General features: G+C 50.2%; 1 protein-coding gene across 3 annotated transcripts in view; it reads right to left on the minus strand.

The window, feature by feature from the left end:
- Positions 1-25,561, minus strand: part of LOC118227870 (nuclear factor of activated T-cells, cytoplasmic 3-like) — an 83,642-nt gene that overhangs the window by 33,543 nt on the left and 24,538 nt on the right. For all 3 annotated transcript variants that reach the window (XM_035418855.1, XM_035418853.1, XM_035418854.1), the window contains exons 2-5: positions 21,744-22,962; positions 17,718-17,880; positions 1,369-1,568; positions 318-490 (exon numbers count right to left, since the gene is read on the minus strand). In XM_035418855.1, the coding sequence (XP_035274746.1) occupies positions 318-490; positions 1,369-1,568; positions 17,718-17,880; positions 21,744-22,962 (1,755 nt within the window). The remainder of the gene's footprint in view (positions 1-317; positions 491-1,368; positions 1,569-17,717; positions 17,881-21,743; positions 22,963-25,561) is intronic.

A 25,561-nucleotide genomic window follows, 5' to 3' on the forward strand; every position in this document is an offset into this window, starting at 1 on the left:
TACATGTGTGTGGTGTGTGTATACGTGTGTGTGTGCATGAGTGCATGTGTGCATGTGTATACGTGTGTGGTGTGTGTATACGTGTGTGTGTGCATGAGTGCATGTGTATACATGTGTGTGGTGTGTGTATACGTGTGTGTGTGCATGAGTGCACGTGTGCAGGTGTATACGTGTGTGGTGTGTGTATACGTGTGTGTGCGCGTGGGTGCATGTGTGCAGGTGTATGCATGTGTGTGGTGTGTGTGTGTGCATGTGTGCATGTGTGCAGGTGTATGCATGTGTGTCTCAGGCACGCACTCCTTTTTCGGGACACTCACAGCACTCCACGGGGATGGAGGCGGCCTGCAGGGACAGGACCTTGCCCCCGAGCTGGGGGATGTGCACGCGGAACACCACCCGCACGCGCGTGTTCTTGCGCCCGATGTCCGTCTCGCCCTTCCGCAGCTCGATGTCCGAGTTGCGCAGCTTCAGGATCCCGGCGCAGTCGATGCTGCCGGAGACAGAGGGGGGGTGGGGGGGGGCACGCTCAGACACAGGGGCTGACTTTGCTTCCACACACAGGTACCGTGTCATACAATACCGTGGATTCTCACAAATGGACATTAAACTAACCCACACTCTACTGTTCCGGAAACGGAGCAGCATGGGATTTTACAAGCACTTTTGGCTGAGTTATTTTAAGTGTATTTTCTTGCTTTAGACCATGAATCCCCAAATGTCCCAATACCTGCCATTGTAAAGCTGGCAGGTTGTCGGAGTATCTAAAATATCCCTCACCGCATACAAAAACTGTCTGGGCTAATATAAAACATACATTAAAATGAAATATAGCAATAATATATAGAATAATAGCAAAAAACTACAGCAAGTCGACTGTCACTTTAACAGGGGCATGCGCTGAACCAGCAGGGGTCGCTGGTGCGTGATGAGGAGCTGTAATCCCAGTCAACTAAAGCCCTTCCATCCCCTGGGCAATGCTACAGCCAGCTGTACAATGCCCTGTGGGACTGCCAGCCACGGCTGTAACCGGCGCGGTCCGGGTACGATACCAGACTGCGGGGTCCAACCACGCACTAGAACAGCACCTCAACAGGGCCATCCAGTAGCCCCTGTGTGTCCGAATAAGTGTAAAAAAATGTCCTTTTATTCTTCAGACTGACATGGTCTGAAATTCAGTTTTTTTTTTCCTTTTGGACTCACTGTACTGTTGGCTTGAATGAAAAAATGCATAATTCACTGTGTAAGGCATTAATGTCCCAAGTGACTATAAATTATTTTGAGCGCTGCTATTTTAGTGCTTGCGAGCAAAAAAATCGGTGGCACGTTGAAGAGAGAATAACGTAACCCCGAAGCGGTTAAGACAAGTACCTGGCTGACATGTTGTTTTCGGGAAGGAGAGGAATCTCGAGGACCTTCGTACTGGTGATGATGATTTCCTGGCTCGGGGTAGCAACCGTTTTCCCGGTGATTCTGTGCACCTGGTAGAAGGCGTGCGGTCTCAGGTAGCGGTCGTCGGCGGTTCCGATGAACATCTGCAGGTTGACCGGCTTCTCGTTGTAGCCTAAGAGCTGCAAAAGAATACGCCTTTTAGCTCACGTTCACCTGTTCATGTTCACCCCATTCGAAGTCACGCTGAAACCATTAGTGGCTCGTAGGTCTTAATACAAGGGAGTCAAGGCCCATGTAGAGACCCATGTAAAAAGGTTGAAACTCAGCAAACATGAACTGAAATGGTAATAATGGGCATACAAATAAATAAACTGGGTTCATTTTTTTCCACTCTTCTCTCTCAAATTTGAGAAAGCATCGTCCCGCTTGCCTCCTCTGACCAGACGGAAAGCCAGAAAATTCCGGAAAAAGGCCAACAGGGCCGCATCTTGCGCTGCGGCCTTCAGCAAGTAGCCTATCTATTACCACGTTTCTCCCGTATGAGCTTCCACAAGCACGTAACGGCTTCCAAATCCCCACCGTGATCCGTAATCTCCGAAGTTGGCCTCGCCTTTCCGAGGGAAATCCAAAACAAACCCCTGCCACCGCGAGGCCGAAGCCAAAGGGGATTCACTTTCAGAACTCGAAAAAGAACCTCTAAGGAAACACGGCAAAGGGAGCCAAGGAAATAAAGTCGTAAAAAATCGGCTCCGAGCTGGAGCGGCCAAGTCCGTTAAACGCCCCTCGACGGCATCCTCCGCTGTCAATAAAGCGTCCAATAAGGCGCCCTCCTGCCTGTCGAAGCCGAGGAAAACGTTTCAGGGTTAGCAATGCTACCGGTTGGACTGCGGCCTATCAGTTTGGGCCCCCGGCGGCCAGGTGGGCCCGCCTCCGGCTCTTATTCAGGCGAGAGCACGCGAGCACTGGGGATAATAAATAGGCATCAATGTCTACAGTAACCCACAGACCCTCTAATCATAGCATGGCCACAGCATACCGAAAGTTTATAAACGACAATGAATTCCCTGGACCAATGTCTTAAAAATACCGATAAACCCAGACACGGATAATGGAGTTGGGGGGGGGGGGGGGGGCGGAGCTGGTTGCCGAGGGGCGTGGCCTTTCCTGCCCGGGGGATGGTCGCCCGTCCCTTGCGGGAGGAGGAAGACCCCCCACAGTTCGGCTCGGGTCGGAATGTTGCGTGTAGCCCCGGGCGGATTCCAGCTTTCGCGCGGTGCGCGCGGGTCGATTAGCAGGCACCCCCCAGCCCGAGCGAGCCGCAGCTGCCGCTGTAATCTGCGGCCTTCGCCGTCTCGCTCGCCTTCGCGGAACGAACGCTCGGAGCGGCGGCGTAGCCGGCGAAGGTCAAGCGCGGTCACCTGCAGCTGGCCTGGACCGTCTAAATTATTTCTGGAAACGTGCGACTGACGTACGAATTTCAAACCAAATCCTGCTCGGTTTGAAAATATTGACTTTTTTTGCCAAACTCAATTATGAAGAAATAAAGTTTTATTCTGACATGCCGACTTTCCTTTCGGCTCGGAAAGGTGACGTCATTTTGTCTAGACTGAGGCTGGCAGGGAAAGCACAGGAAAGCACTTTTCGTCGGTTTGACATTTCCAGTCGACCATCTGCGGTGTCGACGCCGCACACACGGACTGGGAGGAAGCCAGCGGCGGGTTGGCCAAACGGGTCAGGGACTGGGCGCGGAAACCGAGCGCTGGCGCGCTTTGGCCGATCGCTTCAAAACCTCCCAGATTTCCCACCGTGCCTTGCAGCAGAGATTCAGGGCAGGCGAGGAGAAACGATAGTCTAAAAAAAAGGTAGCAGCATGCTGTCTAGTGAGAGCATGTTTCATTGTGCAGAACAGGATATTCTGCTTCAAACGACAGTGTCATCACAGGTGTGCGTGTGTGCAGGTAGTTCAGACCACACTTTGCCTGACAAAGACCTCGGTGTTTCGGTTCGTTCCGCAACATAAAATCTGTTCCTGTCAGGGAGCTCTCTCGTTATTAAGTGAATCTAATTAAATGTGCACCTGTGAGTGCTCTGGATGTGGATTCGGGCCTTGACTGCGACTACGCACACTAAAGGCTGTGGAACGTGGGCCGGTCAGATAAGTGCTCTGAGATCTGAATGGAAACAGGGGAAGGGGGGGCCCGGATGCTTCCTTCTCGCTGGAACTGGACTTACTATCCCGCATAGGCCCCGGCATGGCGAATCGCGGCTTGTTGGGGTTGGGGGGGGGGGGGGGGGACGGCAGTTCCCAGGCGGGTGCGGGCGTAGTAAAGAGACGCTTTTCTAACAGCGTACAAACGTCGCCGTGCACACAGCGCTCGCCCTGCTGCGAAGGAGACGACGTAACTCGACGCGGAGGCCCGCGGGTACGCAGCTCAGCTCTCTGTCGTTAGTCACCGGGGCGCGAGGGTACGGTGTCCCCCTTGGCCAAACACTCTTCCAGATTTAGGCTTTATTTCCTGCAATTTTCTTGTGCAGAAATGACTGTCGCTGCAAGTGGATTTGTATGCACGCTTAAAAAACACAGTAAATTGCTATTTAAAGAGGCTTTTACTCAAATGGAAATGACCAGATGACCCTGAAAAACCTAATGGAACACACAACGAGCTCTGCCTTTAAAACACAACATACCCGGTATAATAGAAGAAAACGCACAATGTGTCATACGTCCTCAGCTCCTAAGGGTTAATAAGGGGTTAAAATGGCTTTACATATAAGGCAAATGATCCTGGCAGCAAGCTCAAGGATAACGATCATTTAAAGCTTGTGCTGCTAATGGCAACAATAACAAAAAATATGATTCGTCGAACAACATAGTTCATGAAACACAAACATCATTTCGTTGTTGCATATTAGAATTTGTGGCTGGACAACCTGTCGATCTTGTCGAACTACACTCATCTTTTTGGCAGAGAACAAAAAAAAACATAAACATAACGAAATAAGTAATCACCTCAGAAAGGTGCGCTCTGCCGACTCAATGCTGTTTAGAGCAGAGTCCCAATCAGGAAGGACGTATTTGCTCAGTGGCCAACCACCACCACCGCCACCCCCCCCCCCCGTCCCCCGTCCCCCGTCCCATCAAACCGAGGGATTCCGTCTGCACCGTACCGCCACCGCCCCCCCCCCCCCGCCGTCGCTCCGGGCCGTTTGCACCTCCGTCATCGTTTTGCCAAAACCGAAACCCGTCGGTCCGCGCGAGCGTCAAAAACATTGGCGGCGGCGGCGCCCACACACGACCCTGTGCTCGCGTTTTTAAAAAAAACACTGCGGAGCGGGAGAAACCGGGGGGAGTTCTCTTTAACTGCCTCTCTGGCCAGCGCCAGTCAGCAGTTGCCGGTTTTTTTTGGAACCCTAAAAACCGAGCAGATTAAATATTGTTATTCCTCCATTGCCCTCGTAAAGGCACGGTTCTCGCTCGCTCGCTGCTTTACGTGCCAAGTTTCAGAGCAAGCACTGAGGATTTCCAGTGGGTTTAGTAATTCGGCATTTCGGTGCATTTGACTTATTGGAAAATAAAGTTCAAGACCTCCACAGGAACAGAGTGCGTCTATGGCACTGAAACATTTTTTCTTCCAATGGGTGTCTGGAGACAAGAACGGAAATATTGTGTCTGAAATCGCATTAGTCTTTATTTGGTCCATAAATTAAATACATGTACTGTATAATGCTATTACTCAAATGCATTACTCCTCGAGTACACTTAAATTCCCCTCTTTTCATGTTACCTCCTCTGCCAATTTCATGTTACAGCTACCTCCATCCAGCACTTACTGTACCTTGCATCATTATCTTCATGTTGCAGCTTGTCATGCCTCCTAGTTTGACTTAGCACAGGTTAGGTAGAGTAATGTTTACTGTGTGAACAGGACTTAATGTGTTCACGGCTACGAATACCTGTAACTGTACAAAATGAGTATTGTACCTTAACGGACCTGTGTTTTGTATTTGCTCCAACGACCTTCGGTATGCACTTATTGTACGTCGCTTCGGATGAAATCGTCTGCCAAATAAATGTACCGTAATGCAATGTAAGAAAGTTATACAATAGCCAAGCATGACAGACAATGACTTAAGACGATTAGCAACGATAACGGTGTGCGGTAGCCATGTTCCTGCTGCGGTAAAAATGAATGGTAAGACTGTAACGGTAGCCATGTTCCTGCTGCAGTAAAAATGAATGGTAAGACTGTAACGGTAGCCATGTTCCTGCTGCAGTAAAAATGAATGGTAAGACTGTAACGGTAGCCATGTTCCTGCTGCGGTAAAAATGAATGGTAAGACTGTAACGGTAGCAATGTTCCTGCTGCGGTAAAAATGAATGGTAAGACTGTAACGGTAGCCATGTTCCTGCTGCGGTAAAAATGAACGGTAAGACTGTAACGGTAGCCATGTTCCTGCTGCGGTAAAAATGAATGGTAAGACTGTAATGGTAGCCATGTTCCTGCTGCAGTAAAAATGAATGGTAAGACTGTAACGGTAGCCATGTTCCTGCTGCGGTAAAAATGAATGGTAAGACTGTAACGGTAGCCATGTTCCTGCTGCAGTAAAAATGAATGGTAAGACTGTAACGGTAGCCATGTTCCTGCTGCAGTAAAAATGAATGGTAAGACTGTAACGGTAGCCATGTTCCTGCTGCAGTAAAAATGAATGGTAAGACTGTAACGGTAGCCATGTTCCTGCTGCAGTAAAAATGAATGGTAAGACTGTAACGGTAGCCATGTTCCTGCTGCAGTAAAAATGAATGGTAAGACTGTAACGGTAGCCATGTTCCTGCTGCAGTAAAAATGAATGGTAAGACTGTAACGGTAGCCATGTTCCTGCTGCAGTAAAAATGAATGGTAAGACTGTAACGGTAGCCATGTTCCTGCTGCAGTAAAAATGAATGGTAAGACTGTAACGGTAGCCATGTTCCTGCTGCGGTAAAAATGAATGGTAAGACTGTAACGGTAGCCATGTTCCTGCTGCGGTAAAAATGAATGGTAAGACTGTAACGGTAGCCATGTTCCTGCTGCGGTAAAAATGAATGGTAAGACTGTAACGGTAGCCATGTTCCTGCTGCGGTAAAAATGAATGGTAAGACTGTAACGGTAGCCATGTTCCTGCTGCGGTAAAAATGAATGGTAAGACTGTAAACACGGCTTCCCCTGAAACAGAAACTTGCTGCGAAGCAGAGGTTCCGTGTTAAAACGAGTCCCAGCTCGCCGCGCACAACGGCGTGAAGACGGGTGGGCGGGGTCAGACAGCAGCGGGCGCGGACGGGCGCAGACGGGCACGTCGAACCGGTGCGTCAGAGCGGCGCGCCGGGGCTCTCTCTCTCTCTCTCTCTCTCTCTCTCGCCGGGCGCCGCGCGTCAGACGCGCCGTATGGCTCGCCGCGGAGGGGGGGGACCCGGTCCGCGGGCCAAGTCGGCTCGCTGCCGGGGGCGGCGGGAGAGGCGGAGCCCCGCCGGGCCCCCTCACTCGATGATGACGTTTCTCCCATCTGTGCCCCGCTTGCGCCCGACTGAAAAACGCACCTGGAGAGCTGCGGTTAAAAACGTCTTTTGTGTTACATGCGAAGGAACGCAGGTTAAACAGACTGACGTTTTCTTACAGAGGTTTTTATTAGGCTCCTCACCTGCACTAAAAACAGCTGTTTGTTAAGGCCCTTAGGTTCAGAGCCTACCGCTCTGACGCAGGGGGAAGTGGGCCTGCTGTGGGCATGGGATAGGGTCTGGGGGGAGTGGCAAAAAAAAACCAGAGGCTGCTGGGAGAATCAAGCGAGCCACCGGTTCATGACTCTTGAGCTTCAACCTTCACCCAGATAGGAACAGCAAATGCTATTACATTACATTACATTACATTACAGGCATTTAGCAGACGCTCTTATCCAGAGCGACTTACACAACTTTTTACATAGCATTTTACATTGTATCCATTTATACAGCAGGATATATACTGAAGCAATTTCGGTTAAGTACCTTGCTCAAGGGTACAATGGCAGTGTCCTTACCCGGGAACCGAACCTACGACCTTTCGGTTACAAGCCCAGTTCCTTACCCACTGTGCTACACTCCGTCCTCCGATAGGAACAGCAAATGCTATTAAATGGACGGGCGTGGTCTGTAAAGGACTCGTTTGGGCATACCGCATATACGCAGCTGTAGCGATGGTTAAAGCAATGAAACACCTGCACGATTGCCCAAACGCACTTTCTGAGATGGTTCGCGCGTTCTTTCGTTCAGATAAGCCTCGCTCATTCGACTTCCCCTCAGCGACAGTCCGAACAAAATATTTAAGAACAGAGCGCTACGGCCGTGGAGAGCGAAGTTAATACCTCCTCAAAGCCCTCTTAAACCAGAAGTCAAAAGGGCTGATAAACAGGCGGTTATATTAAACTGATGACATTTATACCGGGCCCTGCGCGGCGGTCGCCGGGCCGGTGTGACTCTGAAACCGTAAACTCGAGCTAAAATAAAACCGCTGGATAACGTTACATACAGGAGGCTCTAAATAAAGCCCGATAATTTTAGTCTGCATCTGTTCCATTGATCCGGTTATAGTAAAGCAAAAAAACCCGACGGACTGACCGACAACAGGGAGACATGGCCGGCGGTCCTGGAAAAAGAAAAGTTTCCGGAAGCCTCACGAGCTCTGACGCGTTCGGGAGGGAATTTCCACGCGACGCGCCCCCGCCGCGCCCCGCCGCTTTCCGGCAAAGGCCCGGGGCCGAATAGTTTCCACGTGTTTCTCGGCGGTTTCCATGGCGTGCTTTGGGGGGGGGGGGGGGGGCGGCGGCGGACCCGGCCCCTCGCTGGTCCCATGGGGCCGTTACCCGAAACCGAGCCGGAGGGCCCCCCCCGCCGTTCGAGAGCGCGGGCCGTTGGTCGACGCGAAGAGAGAACTGACCGCCACTGCGTTAGGCTTCGGGTAAAAGCGCTATACAAACGCAGTCCATTTACCATTAGGCTACATTACAGGCGCTGGGCAGACGCTCTGGAGTAACTTCTACTTACACAACCTGGTACACAGCATTTACACAGCATCCCGCTGGACATATATTGAAGCAATGCAGGTTAAGTACTGTACCTTGCTCAAGGGTACGACGGCAGTGTCCTACCTGGGAATCGAACCAGTGACCTCTCGGTTACGGCTGACCAGTGACCAGTTCCTTACCCATTATACTACACTGCCGCCCAGCGCTATATAAATGCAGTCCATTTACCATTAGGCTACATTACAGGCGTTGGGCAGACGCTCCTATCTAGAGCAACTTCAACTTACACAACCTGGTACACAGCATTTACATAGCATACCGCTGGACATATATTGAAGCAATGCAGGTTAAGTACTGTACCTTGCTCAAGGGTACGACGGCAGTGTCCTACCTGGGAATCGAACCAGTGACCTTTCGGTTACGGCTGACCAGTGACCAGCTCCTTACCCATTATACTACACTGCCGCCCAGCGCTATATAAATGCAGTCCATTTACCATTAGGCTACATTACAGGCGTTGGGCAGACGTTCCCTATCTAGAGCAACTTCAACTTACACAACCTGGTGCACAGCATTTACACAGCATACTGCTGGACATATACTGAAGCAATGCAGGTTAAGTACTGTACCTTGCTCAAGGGTACGACGGCAGTGACCTACCTGGGAATCGAACCAGTGACCTTTCGGTTACGGCTGACCAGTGACCAGCTCCTTACCCATTATACTACACTGCCGCCCACTGCACCTGCTCCAGCTCCTATAAGGCCAGCGGGACCTGATTCTGGGCAAAGGCTGCCGTAAGCAAGGCTTCAATCAAAGCGTGATGTGGCCTCGTCAGGTTTACATTAAATAAGGACGGAGTGTGGCACAGTGGGTAAGGAACTGTGCTTGTAACCGAAAGGTCGCAGGTTCGATTCCCGGGTAAGGACACTGCCGTTGTACCCTTGAGCAAGGTACTTAACCTGCATTGCTTCAGTATATATCCAGCTGTGTAAATGGATACAATGTAAATGCTATGTAAAAGTTGTGTAAGTCGCTCTGGATAAGAGCGTCTGCTAAATGCCTGTAATGTAATGTAATGTAAATAAAATACCCAACTTTACAACTGCTGAGTGAACAATCAGAACTGCAAACTGTACAGCTTATCCCGTTGAAGTCAAATCTATTAACATTTTCACAGAGATTCTGGATGTATAGTAACTAAATTTAATTTATATTATTTCAAAATATAACCGTGACGTGAATCATGACGGGTGGGCGGCTGGAAGTGACGCATTTGGGAGATAAGGCGGAGTTGGGTGACACGAAGGCTCGGTCGTGTTCAAGCCCTCGTGGGAGGTTCTGGGAAAGCGCGCAGGGGGCGCCGGCGCCGCTGCTGCAGGAGCGACGGAAGCCGGTCGGCCTCGTCACGAGAGAAACATCACCCCTCCGTCTTTTGGGAGACCTAATCAGCTCCTGGAAATCCCTGCGAGCAGAAAACCTGATCTTGTTTACGGCTTTTCGGGGAAATGAGAAGTGCGCGCGCGGTACGCACCATGGCAATTAATTAAAAGTTTATTTTTTTTGGAAAGTTGGCGCAATTGTATTCCGTGTGGGGCGGGGGGGGGGAGGGGGGGAGGGGGGGGGGGCGTGGCGGTGGGAGGAGGCTGCTAAAAGCGGCGCGGTCTTCAAAGCCTCTCACGAGCGTTTGCGCGCGCGCGCGGCCCACCTTCCAGACGCTGCTTTCTCTTCGTCGCGGCGCGCGGGTTAAGCCGATTAAAATGCCCACGAGGGGTGGCGCCGCCAGACGGGCTCGCGGGTCTCCTAGCAACGGGCGTGACGAAGCGCCCCCCCCCCCCCCCACCCCCCGCTCCCCGAAACGCTAACCCCCCCCAGCTGAGGTGCCCGCCCGCCTGGCCCGGCATGAATTTAGCGCTCCCGCGCTGGGAGTTCACCGCAGCTGAACGTGCTGCGCGTGGAGCCGCCGGCGCGAGCCGTATCTACTCCGCACTATAGACCTGGAGGGCTGCTCTGTTTTTATTCATTTAAGCTAGCGAGGCTTTCGCTAACGTGGCTTTCATGAACCGTTACAGGGTGGGTCCCGTGGATTTCATGGAATTATATCATGATATATTCATCTGTTGATATTCCTAGGCCCTTGTGAGGCTAATTCTTTTCTTTTTTCTCGTTCTATTTCCAGACGTTGTACATGACGTTGACAGGCTTGTGAAAGATTAGAACACTCGTTGAGTGTTGCTTGTTGTGTGCTGTTTGTGAAAGAAAAGCACAAAAGCATTATAGAAGTTGGCACATAAATGTAAATACTGACAACCCTTCAGAAGCCTGAGTTTATCAAATTATGATATGCACAATATTCTTAACCTTATTGCACATCCAATGAAACTGGTACATCAGTATAAATAAACAAGGTATCACCCATACCTAGGCTGATATAACAATAAATCCACCAGTGTTTTACTCTTTTTGAAGAAAGTGAAGATCATTACATTCACACGCTACACAATCCATTTTCTCCATAAACCATATACCAGTCAGGCTTTTTAGGGGTGTCCCTTAACCGCGGGGTCCCAGGCCGTCTGACCCACCGGATCAGATTTACGGCCGACCGGCCCGAATTCCACCGCTCCGCCACCTCGGCCCGCGGCCTCCCGACCTCCCTCCGTCTCGATCCGAAAACCCGGAGCGCCGACGCCTGCTCGTTCCCGCTGCCCGCGAGCTCCGCATCCGCAGAGCCGCCGAGGGCCAGCCGCGGGTGATTAAACGCCTTTAGCGGGGGGGGGGGGGGGGGGGGGGGGCTGGGCCGAAATCCGCTCGGTTCGAGCAGCCGCGTTCCTCTCGCCCGGACGACGTGAACGGAGGCGTTTAAAAACGACGGCTCGTCTATCGTCTCTTTTTATTTTCGTCCGGTGGCTTTGAGGGCAAGCCGGGACAAAGCCGAAGGCAGGGCGCGAGGCCTTCGCAATGAAGGAGGGATGCGCGTACAGTGCGTGCGACGCTCACGCGGAGACCGACCCGGAGACCTTTCGCCGGGTTCAGAACTCGGCCAAGCCACAATTTCAGCGCGATAAAGACGGCTGATAACCGTACTCGTCCCCACTTCTCTAAATACAACAGAAACCACAAAATAAAAAAAACTATCACAGCACACTATGGCGCAGTGCAGTCAGGCCCTTCTAATGAAATAAAGATGGCTTAAGAGCCATTTTTCAGAAAGTACACAAAATAATGATGAGACGACACAGACTGGGGCATAAATAATGCATTTCAACACTCGGGGGTAGCTCACAGACAGAGCGAGGGCAAGGCCTCTTTTCCAGCTTCACGGTCTCTTTGTTGCAGACCATATTGTAGTCTGTTGTAGACTATAAAATGCAGTCACGTGCTTTCAAAACGCAGTTAAAAGCCACATCAGGAAGCCTGGACCAGGCCCGACCGGCTGTGCTGTCACTTTGCGATGTCACTTGCTTGACCTTTGTGAAAGATTGTGTACTTGTTCAATTGGTGCTGCAGCACCACCTTGAACAGTATGTAGAAAATGCACGATTCTTCATTGCAGATAAACATTGTCCAATGAAATCACTTTTCAGGTTCTGGCGAACTCTCGTCATTACTACGGGGTGTGGTCACAGCCGAGGTTAGGTAAAAACAAAAAAAGAATCAGGCATAGAAAACAGAGCTCCAGCAATCACCGCAATCAAACGCATTGCTAGAACAGTAGAACAAAGTCGACGGTGATTGGTGGATGCTTTATGGCCGTACTTATAGCAGCATTATATGAGAAACCAGGAAGTAGTGTCATCTAACGACCATCAGTGCAGATCGACTGGTTAACAATGTACCTTGTGTTTCTACCTACTGCCTTATTCCAATTTTATTATCTCTGCTCTGGAACAGAATTTCGGAAATGATTACAATCCTTGAGGGAAAAAAAAAGTTGAGGTTGCTTTGAATCTATTGCATGTTTAAACTAAGGAGTTTCCGCGACAACAATTAGCTACTAGCCAAACTGAGAGACTGATTTGTGAAAGCAGACCTTAAATGGTGCATCCAGCAGACCATAAGCAGTACAGAAAGGCACAATCAGCGTTTGTACACACCAGACATCAGTAGACCGGAAGGGGCCCACTGAGCCAACAAAACCACGTTATGCAATTCAGGCACTTGAGCAATATGGATGTTACATTACATTACATTACAGGCATTTAGCAGACGCTCTTATCCAGAGCGACTTACACAACTTTTTACATAGCACTTTTTACATTGTATCCATTTATACAGCTGGATATATACTGAAGCAATGCAGGTTAAGTACCTTGCTCAAGGGTACAACGGCAGTGTCCTTACCCGGGATGTGTTACTCAACTGTCAGGCCCCTGGACACCAGACCTCCCAGCTGAATGAGAATAATCATGACGCATTGGGCTTACAGTTCAAAACTACGGCGGCTCACTATTTTTATTTGAAGAAATTCACAAGGTGAAGTGTAAAATCAGACGGCTTCCGGAGAGTTCCGAATCAATCCTATCTATGACTCCTGGGTTCTCAACCGGGGATCTGCAGACCCTTTGGGGGTCTTTGAAGGTAGTGTAAGGGCTCTCTGGCCAGACTTGATATGCAATGATTATACTTATACCTATACAACTTATGGATTTGGGAAAATATTTCAAAATATACATTTTTGAATAGAATTTTAAATATAAGCCTTCGAAATTTACAATTGCGGACTCCTGGATGCCTTTGAGCCTGGCTGGGGGGTTCCTGGATCAGAAAAGGTTGAAAAAAAACCCTGCTATAAGTTCAATTACGCATCTTCTCACATGGCAGGGAGAATCGGGAGAGGCGATCATAAGAGTGAATCATTAATCGTGGCTGATTTCCAAACCGGTTTATCAGGCGCGGGAACTCTTTGGAGAGCACAATAAATATTATATAATGACATGGAAACACTTTGAGATAAAACTGAAAATCAAGTCCAATTAATATGACGAAATGGCAACTTGAACACATCTAGGCCATAGCCTAAGACCTGGCAATTAATGTTTGTCCCCTGTAGGGGACACGAGCCTCTGCTCTTAATCGTAAGAACCCTACATTGCATATATGCCATGTACATATATACTATGCTGAAATCTACACCACAAGGGAAATTCAATTTAATGATGTTTTTGAAAATTTTCACTGCAACATGTAAATGGTTTTTTCATCCATAATACTTGTATTATGTCAAAATTTTTAATATTTTAACTTTTTTCTGCTGGGGGGTCTGGGTTGGATATACAAACTCTGGAAGTCCATTTAACTATGCAAATCTTCCTAATCTAAAATAAATGGCCTGTGATTTTGCCACCAATTTCAATACTGAAATTATTTTAGAGATTTTCATTTTAGAGTTAGTGGATTCACGTACTGAACAATCAAAATGTATCCTACCTGACAGTTTGGCCACTCTATGCAACCTCCGATAATACCCTCAAAGTATTTACTTCTTTTCCTTTTAAGTGAAAATTCATCATTTCATATCAATCTTATATTGTACAAAAATGTCAGCAGTATTTAAATCCAACCTGATGCTTGCTAATGTAGTCACAAATGATGCACTTACTAAATTCATCATCACACTTTCTCCAAATTCATTCAGTCACACTTTCACTGTACATTGAAAATGTAGCTTCACATGTTTAACTATATTATAACAACCCTATTGATAAAAAGTGAGCAAACCAAAATGTACAGATCGTAGTTTTGTTAGACAGGACATACATGCAGATTTAGAGCAGCAAATTTATCTTCAATTCAACCATGTCAAAGGTCAAACACCAGTCAAGACTAGGGCTGCCCAACCCTGTTAATGCAGATCTACCGTCCTGTAAATTTACATTTCAACCCTAATTTGGTGCACCTGGCTCTACTCATTAGCAGCTCAAAAAGGTCCCTAGCTGTTGACTGAGGCGTGCTTTGTTAGGGCCAGAATGAAAGCCTACAGGATGACAGATCTCCAGGAACAGAACTGGGCAGCCCTGGTCTAGATTGTTGCTTTAATGTTCCCTAGAATTTTAACACTTGCATCACGTGCAATTCCAAGCAGCCATGCTTGTTTTATGACTAATGCTTGAGTCTGACTACTTTTGGCCATCCCTAATTCAGAGGGAACTCACTGTTACAGAGCAGTCGCTCTCTGAATCACCGCGCAGAGACACACGATGAAGATTCCGCCTTTGTCAGGGTCTGTGCTAGATGATGTCACAAGATGGCCGCCGGACAAAAGGCCGCGCTCTCGTCGCACCATGAAATATTGAACGCCGCGCCGCGCCACGGACGTCCGCGGCTCCCCAGTGAGTGACAGCAGCGAGGCTGTAAATACGGCCACCCCTTCTGTCCCTTCTCCAGTGACAAAACAGAGGTGTGCTTTCAACACGTCCCCCCCCCCCCCCCCCCCCCCCCTCCCCCTTCGTGCGGCAGCGGTTCACGTGAAGCGAAACACAAGCGCCGGCCGCCGTACTGTCGGCGAAGCTTTTTTGGAGAGCGCGGCGAGCCGGAGTTACAGGCGGCATCGAAGCTCGGCTGCACGGGATCCGTAAATAACCGGCGCAACGTGCTACGAGCTACCCGCTAAATTAGCTCACCCTTTACGCCGACTTCGCTTACGTGCTCGTTAGCATAAAACGGTCTCACCTACGCGGTAAAAATAAATTAAACAATTCAAAACACTTTTTTTTTTTTGCTGAAAAGCGGGTCTTAATTTGCACTTTCCCGGCTACCTTCTGGTGATTTTAAGCAGAATAAAAAAAAAGTTTTAGTGGAGACAAAAGTGGAGACAGTTGACAGTTTCGCGTTAATTAGCAGTTTGCTTGTTTACGTCAGTGTTTCCCAATTACCTTTACATTCCCTTCAGCACAAACATAAAGTGCAAGCGACCCTGCTCACGGAAGGATTGCAGAAAAGACTTCGGTTTTAAATTTCTGCTTTAACCTCCACATGGCTCTGGTTCTCACAAATGCCACTGGAACTAGTTACATTATCAACAGGTCCTAGTAACGGTCCTACAGCTGCCTCTGATCTTTGCTTATTGTAATAACCTAATCACACTGAACCAGACATTTAACTTGCCTTTTGAAAACAACACTATTAGCAGATAATAAAGTTAGCAACTGTAGTCTTGTAATGAAGATTATGATGGAGAAAGGGCGCAGGCCCCGACGGCCTGGCATCGAATCCGGACCGGGCCAGCGGTAGCGCTCGGCGTGCGATTGGCCAGAGCTGCCCGAGGACAGAAGGTGACTTAGGTGCATTAACTGTCTTAATTACTACTTGTATTTTTTCCATAGACTGCATTGTTGCCGTTCTCGTTGTGTTAGTGTTAATCAGTTTAACCTTCAGGGTCCAAGTTGAACTATGCGGTTGTTCCCTGCACTTGGACCGGTACTTCTCTCTAGGGGTTTCGTCATACTTGTTCCTGGTTATGGTTTATACACTTTGTTGTACGTCGCTCTGGATAAGAGCGTCTGCCAAATGCCTGTAATGTAATGTAATTATTTCAATCCCACTCGCTGCACACCAGTGACCTCCCTCTGGCCACACCACCTGCACCAGCTATACGCATACATGCGTTCTCTTCTGGTTCGGTGTGTGTGTGTGCGCGAATCGAGCCAGCGAACCGTGTGGTGAAAGCACGCCTCGGCTGTCTTCACGTGTTAGCGCGCGTTTGTCTGCGCTCCTATAAATTTACAGAGGGGGGGCGTTATAGTGATGAGCACAAACACACACACACATTGAAAGAAGAACACAGAAAAAGCATATGAAAAAAAGGTGGCGTAAATAAGACTACATAAATAGACCGACTAAAACTTCCCGCGAAAACTCTTTTCGATTCCCACTTGGGAAAGCGGTGTTTTCAAGTCGCAGGTAGCAGGTGCCATATGCCAAGCGCGTAACAAAACAGCCGGGTTTTTAAGAATCAGCGAGCTTTCGGGCTTCGAAGTGATAACAGCTAGCGAAGCCCCGCGCCGCGAAGCCGCTATGACTTCACGGCGCGGAGCCGTGCCTAAACAATTTGGCAGGCGTTTCTGCTGAGGCGAGGAGTAAACCTCGGGGGAAAACAGCTCGGCCGCGAGGTCATAACCGACAAATCTAATCTCGCCGTCGTTAACGAGCCGCTATCCGAAACAAAAAAAAAAAAAAATTTATCAGTAAATTAATCACGCCGTGCGATCGGACCCGGGCTGTAATACGGACGGTCCCTCGCTCGATACAGCCCGGCTGCGTCTGACACAATCGCTCGAGGCGAGGTCACGGTCAGTTACGTTCCCCTCTTGCTCCATCTTCCCGCCGTTTACTTTTCACACTTGCTAGGTCGTCGTCTTCTTCCCCTGACAGGGTTGACAGTAGGGTCAATATTTCGACACGCTGATTCTTTTTAATAAGCCCATATCGATATTGACGATACGACAGTTTCACTAATATTGATATATTGAATATATTGAATACAGCTAATTTAAGCGAATGCTTAAAATGGAATCTAAGCCAATTCATCCCAATATAAACATATTGTTTTTCCTATTGCTCAATTTATAACCTCAACACTTGGACGATTTACCCAAGAGACTGTATTTCGCTTTAGCTGCACCGAAGCACAACGGGCTCAGTGACAATGATTGGCGGGTACACATTATTGTTCTTCCGTTCCTAAGGCCAGAATAAAACAGTCAGTGACACCGTGCATAACAGAGTCATTTTACAGGCCACCGGGAGGGTGTGTTTTATGCTTCGTCCATATTCGAAAATGAACACATTCAATCAATATTCAGAGGGTGCGTCACACTTGAGCTGCACAACAAGACTGACGCGGTTTTGAGACAATGTGCTTAAAATGTGCTGAAGCCTGCACGTAATTCCCCAAGTAAGGATTGCCCCCCGTATTATCAAATGTTACGTCACAACACAGTTTTTTAAACTCTCTCTGGTAACTGTAAAAGTGGGAGGGGAACATGATAGTAAAAGACAAAGTATGTGATCAAGTCAATTGCTACTGAAGCATGCAGTGTTTTATTTCCAGCACACGTAAGATCACATGCCGAGGTTAGTCATAAAATATTGAACGTATTCAATTATTTAAATATGTAAATCTGCTGAATGACTACCATAGAGGGCTCAGGACGCAAAAGAGGTCACCGGAGGCAGCAAACGCGAAGCTGGCAAGGTCACGTGACCCCGGTGAGCGAGCGTAACTGACCGACCGACCCGCGTAGTGAGACCGGTTTCGAGGCGCTCGCCCCCGGACGCGGGCCCCGCCTCACCTTGACCACGGGGTGGGCCCCGGATGAGGCCTTGACGGCTCCCCGGCTCCCCTCCGTCTCGTAGTGCGCTCTGTGGTGGGCCCTGGGGTGCACCTCGATCTTCAGCTCGTACTGGCCGAACTGGCTGGGCAGCGGCCAGTCCAGAGGAGGCAGCGATGACGTTCTGATGGGGGGGGGGAGAGAAAGGGGGGGGGAGGGCAGGAGGGAGGGGGGGGGGGGGGGGCGGATGACAAGGAGAGAGGGAGAGAGAGAGAGAGAGAGAGAGAGGGAGGCTCTGACCATCACACCGGGAGACGTTTCGCGCCGCGACTTACTGGCGCATTTTACGCGCGCGACTGAAACGAAGGTCACAAGCGGCAAAAAATACAAAATAAAAGTCAATGGACCACAGAAAAAAAAAAAAAAATTCTTGTAAGCAATTTAACAGAATATCAATTTAATATCAATTTAATTTCCACGGCATGTTCGGTAATCATACGAGGTCACGTTGTCGGACCGAAGCGCGTTTGGCCGACGCTACAAAAGCTGTTGCACTCGTCTGCTCCGGTGAGAATTCACAGAAACGGCATCCGTCCGCTTCGGCTTTTCGAAACGGCCTTAAAACGCATCCAGGAGAAGATTTTTTTCTCCACGAGAAGGGGGGGGGGGAATCGTTACATAAACGAACCGAGGGGAAGGGGGCGAACTCAGAGGGGCCCGCGCCGCCGCTCCCCCCCACCACACTGCCTCCTTTGTGCGGCTCTTCAAAAAGCCCTTTCTATTTGCCGAAGCCGGGTCTGTATTTGAACAGCTGCTTTCGGGAGAGAAAAGCGAAAGGCCGCACTCCTCCTCTCCCGACTCTGAACGACGGCCCGCGGTTTCGCCGTACATTCTGATGCACTCTCTTTGGCGCACCTAAAAAAAAAACGTATTTTTTAAATAAACCAGCATACAGCCAACATACGGCCTATAAATATACTCAGCCGCAGCTACGCGGTGCTCGATATGATATCAGGTGTTGTCTATTTGAGCCTAATGTAGCCGTGAAAAAGCTAAACCTGCTCGCGGAGAATGAGGCAAAACGAGTCACGATCTTTAATTAGCAAATGCGTCACGTGCGCGTGCGCTCGGATGACTCATTTTAATGCATGGGACAGAGTCATTTTCTAATCGATCCTCATGCGCTGTGCTGGTATGCATTGTGTATAAATTGCTGCGGGTATAAACTGTGTCGAGCGTAACGGAGTCTCAAACGACAACCCGCAGGAGTCGCTGGCGTTTCCTCCTGCTACGACGTTTCCTCCTGCTACGATGTTCCCTCCTGCTACGACGTCCCTCTGGCGCGACGGGGCTGGCGGCGCAGCGCAGAGGCTAGGGAGGCTAGGCTAGCGTTAGCACGCATTATTAACACGGCCCCCAGCGGTGCAGCTAGCCCCGCATTTCTAGAACCTTCCTCGAAGCTTCGATGCCCCCGTGCAGGGCGTCGGCGAAACGCCCCAAAACGCGAACGTAACGCTGCGGTATTGCGTTAGAATTTCGCTGGAGGGGGAACCACCTTCACAGAAGTTCACAGAAAAGGGGCACCTCTAAAAATATCCTAACCCGAGAAGAACCGGCGTGTGTGTGTGTGTGTGTGTGTGTGTGAACTGCGACGGCGTCTTAAGGTTTTCGAGAGTGTTGCGCTTTGATTGAAGTCGACATCTGAATTCAGACATCGATTTTTTCCCCTTCCAGGTTTCCAGGAACCGTTTGGGGCGCACCGTAGTCCCACTAAGTGAAATGTACTAGGCAAGGCGCTCGTTTTTGTTGGACCGCGTTCACGGTAAACGGTGCTTTGCTGAAAGGGGATGCCCGGAGGCTGGCATTTTCAGAGGACTTTCGACGATTCGGCGATTCCAGTTTGATCGACGCTCGCCTGTTCGCCGCTGTTGCTGAACATGGCTGCAAATCTGTGAAACCCCCCCTACCGCGTCAAAAAAAAAAGATTCCCTCCGTTTTTAGCGATCCCTTCCACTTTAGCGCCGAGCCGTTTCTGCGGCAAACGATCGACAGCGCCGCGTTTAAAAGACCAGAGCCACGCGCGCGACGCTACAGGACTGACGTAGCCCAGGAAGTGCGCGTACGCCCCTGCCCCGTATTATAAACGTGTGTTATTATTATTATTAACACCCTCCCGGCTGCGCAGCCGCCCTGCAGTCTAGAACCTTCCTTTGCAGGTTCACTGCACTCCGCTCGGCTAACGTCACGCCCCACACCCCAATTACATTACATTACATTACAGGCATTTAGCAGACGCTCTTATCCAGAGCGACTTACACAACTTTTTACATAGCATTTTACATTGTATCCATTTATACAGCTGGATATATACTGAAGCAATGCAGGTTAAGTACCTTGCTCAAGGGTACAACGGCAGTGTCCTTATGCGGGAATCGAACCTGCGACCTTTCGGTTACAAGCCCAGTTCCTTACCCACTGTGCTACACTCCATCCTATTACTCCCCCCCCCCCCCCCCCCCCCCCCCCCCCCCCCCCCACCCCACCACCACCACGTGCCACCCATCACTCATCGCTGTAACTTCCACGGAAAATCAGGCCGGCTGTAGCTTAAAAAAAACAGACGCGCAGCATTCTGGCGCGCGTTCGTTTACGAAACCCTTCCAGGCCAAAAGGCGCCCTTCGGCCGCAGCGTTTTTCTGCACCGAGCCTTCGCAGCTTCCCCGCGTAAAACACCGTTCCTTGGAAGTCGAAGTGCGTGCGTACGGCCTCCCGTCGAGCGGGAAACGATAAACAGGGAGCTCTCGACACGAACACGAACCCGGAGGCTTTCGCGAAAGCCGCCGAACCGCAGGGAGGTGTCGTTCCGGCACCAGCCACCCGCAGTCTGCGAGAGGACTGGGAGACGTCGTCGTGTGGCCCGCGCGATCGCTAGAGGATCGCCGCGCGCGAGCGATCGGACGCGACCGACGGCCGCCGAGCCGTTCGCTGGAGTTCACGCCCGACGACGGCGGCGGCGGCCCCCGAGGTCAACGCGCGGCCGCAGCAGCACGGCCCCCGCCCGCTGAACGAGGAGCGCGCGGCGACGCCGCGGTCACATGTCCTCACACCTCACTCGAGCGCCGCGGGAGGCGGCGGCCGCAAAGCGACGCGGCGTTTCCATCCGCCGCCCACGTCCTTCGAGGTTTCGCCAGTTCCAACCGTCCTTTTTCTCAGCGAGTTCGCCCGGCGGCGCGCCTCCCGCGATCGACTGGCGAGGAATCAACTCCGTCTCTCGCGCGTCAGCCCGTTCGCACGGACGTCTTAGCTCTTCGCTCTGGGCTTTACCGTTTAGCGTCGCTTTAAAACTAAATTTAAATTCCGATTTTGGAACTGTTACGCCGAAAATGAAGCCGTAAAAGACTTTTAAAAAAGTTTTAAGAGTTTGAAGACTGGCATGTTCCATTCTCCTGTCATGACAGCGAAAATCCAATTTCCAAAAAAATCCCCCTCTTCTAAAAAAAAACACCTCCCACCTCTCCCTCCTGCCTGTTACTGTGGTCTACACTAATAATATCCACTGACTCACTGCTTTGATCCTGACTTGACTATCCACTGACCTGGTAACATTTGACTCTCTATTCCACGCTCTTAAATAACCAGACAGGCTCTAGAATAACCATCAGGGCTTCCATGACTTATGTTGTCTGTGTATAAAATTGCAGCCCATGGTACCAGAGACCAAAACTTGTATTTAATAGCTTTGCCCTGAGGGCTTTTTTGGCATGTCTGTATATTTGTCAGCCTGTCTGTCTGTCTGTCTAAACAAAGGACAGATAGTAAGGACATTTTTACCACGCAAAGTTAAGGCTGCATAAAAGGAGCAAGGGTCAATCTCCGATTGAACTTTATTGATGTATTAATATCTCCGATTGAACTTTATTGATGTATAAATATCTCCGATTGAACTTCATTGACGTATTAACTGTGATTGTTTTATGCCGTACACTAAAGTACAGTCAAAAAAGGAGAGCTTGTAAAACATAAAACGTGGAAATACTGGTGACGTACCGGAAGATCGGCGTATGTCCCGGTTTGGGCTTGTTCCAGGTGAAATGCGAGGGGACGGAGAGGAACTGCTCGGCGGACCCGTCCTTCCTGAGGCCGTGGCCGCCGCCGCCGCCGCCGTCGTCGGAGAGGGGGGTCTCCCGCGAGGGCGAGACGCTGCCCGGGTCCTCCAGGCCCGCCGTGTCGCCCGTGCCCGAGAGCGGCGGCCGGTCCTGGGACGTCTTCCTGGTCTTGGAGGGGACGTCCAGCTCGGCGGCCGAGCAGCAGTGGAAGGGGGGGGGCGCCGCCGCCGCCGCCGCCGCCGCCGCCGCGGAGGAGGAGGAGGGGCTGCCGGCCCAGGTGTCCTCCGTCACGCTGCCCCGCGGGGAGTGGCCCGGCGTGGGGGCCGGGGAGAGGCGCGGGGAGGCGGAGCCCGGGTAGCAGATGTCGGCGCTGGAGTGGCGCCTCTTGCCGCAGGGCGAGGCGGGGCGGGACGACGGCTGCGACGGCGGCCGGGGGCTCAGCCAGTTCTCGTCGGTGACGCTGGCGCGCGGGGAGTGGCAGGGCGACTGGCGGGGGGAGAGCTGGCGGGGGAAGGCCGGGTGGCGCTGCTGCTGTTGCTGCTGCTGCTGGTGCTGCTGGTGCTGGTGCTGGTGCTGCTGCTGCTGCTGGTGCTGCAGGAGCCAGGGCTCCTCCCCGGGCGAGGCCAGCGGGGAGCCCAGCGTGAAGCGGGCCGCCGCCTCGTTCAGCTCCGACTCCACGTCGTCGTACGCCTGCGAGAAGGACTCGCACGACGAGGCGTCCGAGAACCAGCTCCGGGACGAGAGGCTGCTGCAGGGGCTGGGGCTGAGGGACGAGTCCCGGTACGAGGGGTCCAGCGGCAGGTACAGGTGCCCCCGGGACAGGCACTGGTCCTGGCCCTGGCCCTGGCCCTGGCCCTCCCCATCGGGCCCCGCCGCCGTCCCCCCCAGCCCGTCCTCGCCCGCCTCCATGTCCTGCGGGCAGCTGGGGGAGATGGAGGTGATCTGGATGCTGGGGCACTCGAAGACCCTGTGGCCCGCCGCGGGGCCGTACTCGTACCCGGGGTCGTAGGCCTTGTGGGCCTGCAGGCGGGAGGGCGCCGAGCCGACGGGGGCGTGGGTCTGCAGGCCATAGCGGGGGATCCCGATCGGCTGGTTGACCGCGGACTGGGGCTGGCCCACGTTGAGGATGTAGAAGGACGAGTTGTCGTCAGGCTCGAGGTCTGGGAGGAAACGAGAAGGAGAAGAGAAAATACGCTGATTATTTAAAAAAAGCTTCACTCACTTTCAGCTGTTCTATAACCATGAGGTTAGGTGTGCAGGTGTGCATTTTAAAATATGTCTCAGAATACCCTCTGCTGCTAACTTCTACATACGAATTCAGCACGAGGTAGTTTACTCATTTGACCTCATAGATGCAATATAAATTTACGCCAACATTCGTGATATACCGTGCCATACCATTATTATTGTTGCTGTTATTATTTCTATTATTAAATAGCTTTCTTGTGTATGAACTAATGATGCAAAAACATACATCTGGCCAAGAAACAGTTCAGCAGCCAAATGTCCAGTTACTTTTGCTCCCCTAAAATGGGGGGGGGACTCTGTATAAAGGGGGCTGTAATTCTTGCAGGGATCACCTGATGTGAATGAAAAATACCCACAAATTAAAGCTGACAGGTCCCAGACTTAAACCTCATATGCATTTGTTTCATTTCAAATCCAAATGCTGCTGGAGTACAGAGCCAAAACAAACCAAAAAAAAAAAGTCACTGTCCAAACACTTGCACGTGTCTGTATGTACATAAATATAAATAAATAATATGCACACATACTGCATGTATCAATGCAGTACTGATCAAATAATAATAATAATAATAATTATTATTATTATTATTGTTATTGTCATTATTATTATTATTATTATTATTATTATTATTGTTATTATTATTATTATTAAAATGTAAATAATACACAGAGACCTCTCTAGTGAAGTAGTGATCCCTGTCTCCGGCAGCTCGGCGGCGGACGCAGACAGGCGCTTGTGAAAACGTGTTCACACGCCCGCGCACGCTCGCGGCTGTCGGCGCTGCAGCGGCGGCTCGCTAATAATACCGCCCACGCGGCCGGCCCGCCAGCGGGGCCGCGCGGTAACAGCCGCCGGCCCGCCCGCCCGCCCGCCGTGGGAGGGGGACGCTGTCGGCGACCGCGCGGTGCGGGGGAGGGACGGGCAGAGACGGGCAGAGACGGATCCCTCCCCTGCCCCCCTGGACGGGCAGGAAGCCCTCCTCCGCACCCCCCCCGCGTTAGAACGTCACCGCAAACCCGACTGTGCAAGCGCGGTGCAGCGAAAGTGTGTTCGCTCCCTGTTCCTGACGCCCTGAATGGTTTCAGCTCTTTAGACCAAAGGTGATATTAGACAAAGGGAACCCGAATAAACACAAAACACATTTTTTTTTTAGACTGTTCTTTGTTTACTGAAAAATGTTATGAAACACCTATATCACCCATGAGAAAAGGTCATTTCCTCTTTAAACACAATAACTGGTTTCACCACCTTGAGCAGCAATAACTGTTATCAACTGCTTCCCATAATTTGATATCAGTCTTTTCACATTGCTGTGGAGGAATTATAGCCCACTCTTCTTTGCAGTACTGCTTTAATTCAGACAAATTGGTAGGTTTTTGAGCATGAGCTTCCTGTTTCAGGTCCTGCCACAGTACTTCTATTGAGATCATGCCAGGACTTTGACTAGGCCACTCCAAAACCTTAATTTAGTTTCTTTTCAGCCATTCAGGACTTGCTTTGTTTTGAATCATTGTTTTGCTGCATAAAATGATTATGCTTCAGCTTCAGCTCACTCACAGATGACTGGACATTCTCCTTGAGAATTTTCTGGTACAGAGCAGAATTCATGGTTCCTTCAATAATGACAAGTCTTCCAGGTCCTGAGGCATGTGAAATGCTGTATTTGCTTTACAGCAGACAAAACTAGACCTGTGCCATTCAGAAAGTTCCACTTTATACTCATCTGGGATTATCCAGGTGCTTTTTTGCAAATGTTGATTTTTCTGGTTAGCAGTAGTTTCCACCATGCTACTCTCCAATGAATCCCATTTTTGCCCTGTCTCTTTCTTATTGTGGATCATGAACACTGCAGTTCTTCAGATGTTCTTCTGGGATCGTTTGTGACTTCCTGGATGCGTTGTTGCTGCAGCCTTGGAGAAATCGTGGCATGCCAGCCACTCCTGGGAAGATTCACCACTGTTCCAAGTGTTCTCCATTTGGAGAGAATGACTCTCACTGAGGTTCGGTGGAGTCCCAGAGCCACCAAATTGGCTTTGTAACCCTTTCCAGACTGATATATTTCAACAGCTTTTTTCTCATGTCTTCTGGAGTTTCCTTTAATTATGCATAGTGTGCTTGTAGAGACTTTGTGGTGCCTACTTCACTCTAGTGGTAAAGTTCAATATGAGTGAGGTCTAGATTCAACTGGGTTGGCTGCAATCAAGTCTGGCTGTGTTCATAAAGCTGAATATAATAATCAATTAAATATGGATAAATAGTTGACTGAGTAACGAAGGGGGAAATGACTTTTTCACATGGGTGAAGGGTAATATGGGTGTTCAATAACATTTTTCATTAAATCAATTAAATGAACATGTTTTGTCTTTACTCAGTTTCCTTTTGTCTAATATTACATTTCCACTAAAGACCAGAAACCATTCAGTTTGACAAATATGTAATAACAGAGAAAATCAGGAAAGGGGCAAACACCTTTTTCACGGCACTGTATACAACATAAACAGCAGTATAAC

This window comes from Anguilla anguilla, chromosome 5, assembly GCF_013347855.1.
Source record: "Anguilla anguilla isolate fAngAng1 chromosome 5, fAngAng1.pri, whole genome shotgun sequence".
Taxonomy (NCBI): domain Eukaryota; kingdom Metazoa; phylum Chordata; class Actinopteri; order Anguilliformes; family Anguillidae; genus Anguilla; species Anguilla anguilla.